The 8,253-nt window shown below is 35.9% G+C and overlaps 1 protein-coding gene across 1 annotated transcript in view; it reads left to right on the plus strand.

Moving 5' to 3' along the window:
- WASF1 (WASP family member 1) overlaps window positions 1–8,253 on the plus strand; it is an 88,726-nt gene that overhangs the window by 72,557 nt on the left and 7,916 nt on the right. Inside the window, exon 4 of the mRNA XM_024740933.1 lies at window positions 7,412–7,565. Coding sequence (XP_024596701.1) covers window positions 7,412–7,565 — 154 coding nt within the window. The remainder of the gene's footprint in view (window positions 1–7,411; window positions 7,566–8,253) is intronic.

Consider the following 8,253-nt stretch of genomic DNA (forward strand, 5'->3'; position numbering starts at 1 on the left):
AAAAAAAAAAAAAAAAAAAAAACTTCTAACAAACAAAAGCCCAGGACCAGATGGCTTCACAGACGAATTATATCAAACAGTTAGAGAAGAGCTAACACCTATCCTTCTCAAACCCTTCCAAAATATAGCAGAGGGAGGAACACTCCCAAACTCAATCTACGAGGCCACAATCACCCTGAGACCAAAAACAGAGAAAGATGGCACAAAAAAAGAAAACTACAGGCCAATATCACTGATGAACACAGATGCAAAAATTCTCAACAAAATACCAGCAAACAGAATCCAATAGCACATTAAAAGGATCAGACCATGATCAAGTGGGGTTTATACCAGGAATGCAAGGATTCTTCAATATACACAAATCAATCAATGTGATAAATCATAGTAACAAATTGAAGGAGAAAAACCATATGATCATCTCAATAGCTGCAGAAAAAGCTTTTGACAATGTTGAACACCCATTTATGATAAAAACTCCAGAAAGTAAGCATAGAGGGAACTTACCTCAACATAATCAAGGCTGTATGTGACAAACCTACAGCCAACATTGTTCTCAGTGGTGAAAAACTGAAACCATTTCCTCTAAGGTCAGGAACAACGCAAGGTTGCATACTCTCACCACTATTATTCATCATAGTTTTGGAAGTTTTAGCCACAGCAATCAGAGAAGAAAAAACTCCCATTTACTGTTGCAACAAAAAGAAGAAAATACCTAGGAATAAACCTACCTAAGGAGACAAAAGACCTGTATGCAGAAAACTATAAGACACTGATGAAAGAAATTAAAGATGATACAAACAGCTGGAGAGGTATACTATGTTCTTAGAATGAAAGAATCAACATTGTGAAAATGACTCTACTACCCAAAGCAATCTACAGATTCAGTGCAATCCCTATCAAACTACCACTGGCATTTTTCACAGAACTAGAACAAAAAATTTTACAATTTGTATGGAAACACAAAAGACCCCGAATAGCCAAAGCAATCCTGAGAAAGAAAAACGGAGCTGGGGGAATCAGGCTCCCTGACTTCAGACTATACTACAAAGCTGCAGTAATGAAGACAGTATGGTACTGGCACAAAAACAGAAATACAGATCAATGGAACAGGATAGAAAGCCCAGAAATAAAGCCATGCACATATGATCACCTTATCTTTGATAAAGGAGGCTAGACTATACAATGGAGAAAGACGGCCTCTTCAATAAGTGGTGCTGGGAAAACTGGACAGCTACATGTAAAAGAATGAAATTAGAATGCTCCCTAACACCATATACAAAAATAAACTCAAAATGGTTAAAGACCTAAATGTAAGGCCAGAGACTATAAAACTCCTTGGGGAAAACATAGGCAAAACACTCTATGACATCAATCACAGCAACTTCCTTTTTGACCCACCTCCTAGTGAAATGGAAATAAAAAACAAAAATAAACAAATGGGACCTAATGAAACTTAAAAGCTTTTGCACAGCAAAGGAAACCATGAAGAAGGCGAAAAGACAACCCTCAGAACGGGAGAAAACATTTGCAAATGAAGCACCTGGCAAAGGATTCATCTCCAACATATACAAGCAGTTCATGCAATTCAATATCAAAAAAAAATAAACGAATCCAAAAATGGGCAGAAGACCTAAATAGACATTTCTCCAAAGAAGATATACAGATTGCCAACAAACACATGAAAGGATGCTCAATATCACTAATCATTAGAGAAATGCAAATCAAAACTACAATGAGGTATAACCTCACACTAGTCAGAATGGCCAAAATCAAAAAATCTAGAAACAATAAATGCTGGAGAGGGTGTGGAGAAAAGGGAACCCTCTTGCACTGCTGGTGGAATTTAAAGTGATACAGCCGCTATGGAAACCAATATGGAGGTTCCTTGAAGTAGAACTACCATACGACCCAGCAATCCCAATACTGGGCACATACCCTGAGGAAACCATAGTTGAAAAAGAGTCATGTACCACAGTGTTCATTGCAGCTTTATTTACAATAGCCAGGACATGGAATCAACCTAAGTGTCCATCGACAGATGAATGGATAAAGAAGATGTGGCACATGTATACAATGGAATATTACTCAGCCATAAAAAGAAATGAAACTGAGTCATTTGTAGTGAGGTGAATGGACATAGAAACTGTCATACAGAGTGAAGTAATTCAGAGAGAGAAAAAAAAATACCATATGCTAACACATATATATGTGGAATCCTAAAAAAAAAAACAAAACTGGTTCTGAAGAACCTAGGGGCATGACAGGAATAAAGACACAGATGTAGAGAATGGACATGAGGACATGGGGAGAGGGAAGGATAACCTGGGATGAAGTGAGAGAGTGTCACGGACATATATACACTACCAAATGTAAAATAGGTAGTGGGAAACAGCTGCATAGTCAGGGAGATCAGCTCAGTACTTTGTGTCCACCTAGAGGGGTGGGATAGGGAGGGTGTGAGGGAGATGCAAGAGGGAGGAGATATGGGGATATTTGTATATGTATAACTGATTCACTTTGTTTACAGCAGAAACTAACACACCACTGTAAAGCAATTATACTCCAATAGTGATGTTAAAAAGAAAAAGGAATTTACTACACAACTTTTTTACCCACGACCTTTGTTGTACATGTTGTAATAGATTGGTGGCTTATGTATAAATGCCATTAGCATGAGTCTCCTGGGTTTTCTACTCTTTTTTTCCGTTTTTCTTTTTTTTTTTTTTTTTGCGGTACGTGGGTCTCTCACTGTTGTGGCCTCTCCCGTTGTGGAGCACAGGCTCCAGACGCACAGGCTCAGCAGCCATGGCTCACGGGCCCAGCTGCTCCGCGGCATGTGGGATCTTCCCAGACCGGGGCACAAACCCGCGTCCCCTGCATCGGCAGGCGGACTCTCATCCACTGCGCCACCAGGGAAGCTTTTTTTCCCCTTTTTTACCTCTTCTTTTTGTATATTAAATAGCTCTTCATTTTCTGACATAAAATTTTTTTGGCCAGACTCTTACTCCAATTTCTTTGTCTTTTTTCTCTTATAATTTGTTTGTATACATTTGTCTTAGAAATAATTTGAAAATTACCTGAAATTCTTAGGTTTGATTGTTTAAGAATGCAATTCCTTTTAATATGCTTTTGTGTGTGCATACTGCTAAACTGCTAGAATCTGATCTCTTTCTTTAAATGTTACTTCCCAATTTAAATCAACATTTCCAAAAGAAAAAAAAAGTTCCCAAATTGCCAGTATATAGGACAAAAGTGTTCTATGCTGAGATATTAAGCTAGGGATATTAGGTTAAAAAAAAAATAATGTTAGAAAGTTTAGTGGTAAAACATTTCATGCCTTGATAGAATACATTGAGTGGTGGTGTTTCTCAAATGCCTCTTTCTGTGTTGTTTATTTTTTAAGAAAGAAAACTGAAACTACTAAGAACATAATTTTCACTTATCTACCCTAGAGTATTATTTAATGTGAATCTCTTATAATCCTCTGTTCAAAATATTTTTTGTGGAATAACATTTTTATTATAAATGTAAGTTATATAATAGATCTAAACTTGAAGAGTAAAAATATTAAAAGAGGGCTTCGCTGGTGGCGCAGTGGTTGAGAGTCCGCCTGCCAATGCAGGGGACACGGGTTCGTGCCCTGGTCCGGGAAGATCCCACATGCCGCGGAGCGGCTGGGCCCATGAGCCATGGCTGCTGAGCCTGCGCGTCTGGAGCCTGTGCTTCGCAACGGGAGAGGCCACAACAGTGAGAGGCCCGTGTACCGAAAAAAAAAAAAATTAAAGGATATCACTGGAAAAAGCAAAAGGTAGAATATAATGATGGCTGTTTTAGTGATTGAACCAACTTCTGACATAATTTAATGCCTGAATAAGGAGAGGCGAGTACTTAACTATGCTAAGTTTCCTCTACATGCAAAGATATAAACTCATAGGTCTGGATATGAGAAAAAACCAAGACAGTACTTTAAAAAAAAAACAGCTTTACTGAAATATATTTCATACACCCTACAATTAACTCGTCTAAAGTTAAAGTGTATGATTCAGTGGTTTTTAGTATTCTCACAGAGTTATGCAACTATCACCACAGTCAGTTTTAGAACATTTTCCTCACCCCAAAAAGAAACCCTATATCCAACAGTAGTTACTTCCCATCTCCCCTTCTCCGTAGCCTCCAGCAATCACTAATCTACTTTCTGTCTCTATGGATTTGCCTATTCTGGACATTTCATATAAATGGAATCATGCAATATATGGTCTTTTGTGACTGGCTTCTTTCTAAGCCTAATGTTTTCAATATTGGTTCATTTTGTAGAATGTATTGGCATTTGCCTGATGACTAATGATGTTGAGCATCTTCTCATGGCTTATAAGCCACTTAGAATCAAGTCTCCAAGCAGGAAAGTGGTGGAGCTAGGACTTAAAACCAGGATTTACACCCAGGTTACTCTGAGTGAAGTGGACCAAGTGCGCGATTTTGAGACTGTGTACAAAACAGGGAGCAGATTGTTGGCATGTGGGTGACATGAAATGAGGTAAAGTCAGTGTAGTCATGCCAGATCTTTCTTTTGTCCAAGAAGCCTGGTATCTAGATTTTTATCTCTTACCTCTTGTTTTGAAATGTTGACAACTGCAACTAGTTCAGTTAAAAGCAACTAAGACAAAAATTATTCTATTTTTGTGCAAAGGGCTGGATCTATAACCTGACTTTACATTGTACCAAAAATCTAACAGAAATAGATAGTTAAAATGTGTTTCTTCCTTTAATAAAACTACAGTCAAATGTAATTCACAGTGATGTATAAATGTAAAAAAGAAAATTAATAAAAAGAATAATAAAACTTAAAAAAACAAAAGAAAAAAACAAAACAGGGTTTAAATGACTTACTGGCCATTTGTGTATCTTCTTTGGAGAAATATCTGTTCAGCTCCTTTTCCCATTTTTAATTCGGGTTATTTTTCTTTTGATTGTTGAGTTACGCAAATTCTATATATATTCTGGATCCAAGTCCCAAATCTTATGATTTGAAAAGATTTTCTCTCATTCTGTGGGTTGTTTTTTACTGGTGGTATCCCTTGAAACATGTTTGTGTATATTATAATGTATACAATGTATATTGTTATACGCCATGAAATTCTTGAGATAAAAATCATTGCTAATATTAAAAAAAAATGTATGGCCATACTTTCAAATATGTCATTTATATCCAAAATTTCTTTTTTAAATAATTTAAACATGTAAGTTACAAGTACATTTCATCTAAAAATATAGAAATATACAGGCAGTTCTTTTATGTAACAAATAAAAATTAATATTTAGTTTGAAAATACTGTTAAACAGATATTTTAGCATTCCCATTAAAATTGAAAATGAAAATACAGATACTAGTAAATAACTTAAGATGTGTTTAAGTGTTTTAAAAAATTCTTAATGTGCCAACAACTATCAGAATTATTCAGTTTCCTTTAAAATTATATGGAGCATTGGGAAAGAATTCAGAATCTAAAAGTTGAACTACTTAATTTGAAATTGTCATGGGGATGTTGAATAGAGGAATTTTCAAAGTTATTTAACCTAGAATTTTTAACTCAGTTAAAGTTCACATAAAATAACATTATGAGCAGAATAATAAATTACAGAATGTAATATCAATATTTTGGGGGTTTTAATTACCATTAAATACTAAGTAACAGTAATTTAGAAAGGGTAAAAAACTGAGTCTTTAAACAAAGATCTGTACCATTATCTTTAATTCAGTTATGTTTACAAACATATTGTGCTGACTTACTGTGTTATATAACACTAAGTAATATCAGATGTCATTGTTGGCAACTGGAAGGGGCTTTGTCACATTGGTCTGTTAACAAATGAGAGAAATGATAAATGAGAGGAGCTGAAGATAGAAAAATGCTTATTACTTTACATGTTCTTTATATCCTTTACTAAGACAGTTTTGGGAAATCAAACACTAGGTTTCATACTTACAGTTAATAAGTGGGGTAGGAGGGTGGCAAAAATTGATCCATTTTGATTGCAGAAAACGGAGGCCACTTCTGATAGGAGCCAGAGGAACAGCATGTGGTACTGTGGCAGAGAGATTAGCCTCAAAGGCAGACAGATCTGCGTTTTCTGTTCTGGCTCTACTGCTTATTAACCATTTTACCTTGGGCCAGTTATATAATATTTTCTATTTTCTTATGTTTAAAAATGGAATAATAATTCCTATCCCATTAAATTGTTATAAAGCTTAAGTAAAAATTAGTGAAAGCATCTAACACTATAGTTTATACTCATTAAGTATCTCTCATACTACTCTTTAGTGATAGTGGGAAAAAACTTTTTTCCTTCTCTGAATTTTATTTTGGTGTTTTTAAGTCAGATAGAAGTGGAATTGCTGGGAATGCAGTCATGTTGTGGCTATTGCATAGCCAGCCTCATTGCTCCACTTATTTCATAGACCCAAACATTCATGTTGAGTGAATTTTATTTGTAAGGATGAAAGAGATACTATTTTAGGGAGAAAAATAATTTAAGAATTGTTATGATTATTTAGTACTGACCTTTCTATGGTATAAGGCAAATATTTGTACTAAAACCCATATTAGATACATTAAAAAAATCACCTAATTTTTTAATATCAAGAAATCACTCTAAGAGTTAAAAATCTGGTATTTCGGTAAATTTTTTATTTTAACATGCTGCACAGTCCAAAAGAAACTGAGCAAATGAAGTTATTTTAAATCCTCATATGTATGATGGGGCTGTGTTAACTTACTGGAGAAACTAATGTACAAGATAGCCTCAGTCTTCAAGACTTGTAGTTAATTGAAGACCCTTATAGAACAAGATAAAAGATAAGTGAAATAGACAACAGTACAGATTGCCCAGTACTTGAAAACTTAATTTTCTTTACAATAAGTTTGTTTTAACTTTATAGTCCATGTATCATACTTATAGCATACTTAAAGCATAGAGGGCAATAGTGCATTTAGCCCAGAATGCCACTGATAACTAAGTAATTCCTTCAGTGTTATTGGTATAAGCTAAATAAAAGTAATAAAGGGAGATGGAAAAAAGATTATAGAAAAAAAGAGGAAAATGTAGGTTGGTGGGGACTGGGGACTGCAAGGAGAGAAAAGGAAAAGGGGCACTTGATGGGAAATGTAGCATATGCTTCAAGTGTCATTAGAGCCTTAGAAATCAGAGGTTGCATTAAAACCCATCTAATTGGAAAAATAAAGCACAAAATGATGTGGCATATAGTGATAGAACATTTAAAATATGGTTCCTGATTCATAAGCCACTAACAGTCATGACCTTCTGACTTTTAAACAAATACGGTATATGAATTTGTCCTTATGTTAAATCATCTTAGTAAAATAAAACAATACATTTTGGATTTTTGTTTTAGTGTCTTTGCAAGATATAACCATGAGAAAAGCTTTCCGAAGTTCTACGGTTCAAGATCAGCAGCTTTTCGACCGCAGGACTTTGCCTGTTCCATTACAGGAGACGTACGATGTTTGTGAACAGCCTCCACCTCTCAATATACTCACTCCTTACAGGTCAGTACAGCCTCTACCTCTCAATATACTCACTCCTTACAGGTCAGTACGCTAATAAGTAAGAAGGCCGGTTATTTATTTCAGACTTCAAGTTCAGATATGTAGCAGTCTACCTTTAAATGCTAAATCCCCAAACATTTTTTATTTCACTGGTCTCCTGAGCAATGCAGAGAACCCTCCTTATCCACCACCTTTAGAAAACCTTTGCTTTATTCACTAGGTGAGTTCCCAAGGTTTGGGTATACAAAAAACAAGACTTACTCAAAGGAGTTGTTTTGACAAGTGTTTTTAAGAAAAGCCAATGGCAAACATGAATATGAAGAGACAAGGAGTTGTTATTGTCTTTTTAATTTAATTTCTAATTAGATGGAAAAGAAAAAATAAAAGAGTTCAAAATCCCACCACATTAATAAAATATTTTTTTTTTCTGGTTCTTGTCTACTCTTGATCTTTGCAATAAATATCTGTGTATTGGGGCTTCCCTGGTGGCGCAGTTGTTGAGAGTCCGCCTGCCAATGCAGGGGACAAGGGTTCGTGCCCCGGTTCGGGAAGATCCCACATGCCGCGGAGCGGCTGCGCCCGTGAGCCATGGCCGCTGAGCCTGCGCGGCCGGAGCCTGTTGCTCCGCAACGGGAGAGGCCACAACAGCGGGAGGCCCGCGTACCGCAAAAAAAAAAAAAAAAAAAAA

This window comes from Neophocaena asiaeorientalis, unplaced genomic scaffold, assembly GCF_003031525.2.
Source record: "Neophocaena asiaeorientalis asiaeorientalis breed wild unplaced genomic scaffold, Neophocaena_asiaeorientalis_V1.1 scaffold203, whole genome shotgun sequence".
Lineage (NCBI taxonomy): Eukaryota > Metazoa > Chordata > Mammalia > Artiodactyla > Phocoenidae > Neophocaena > Neophocaena asiaeorientalis.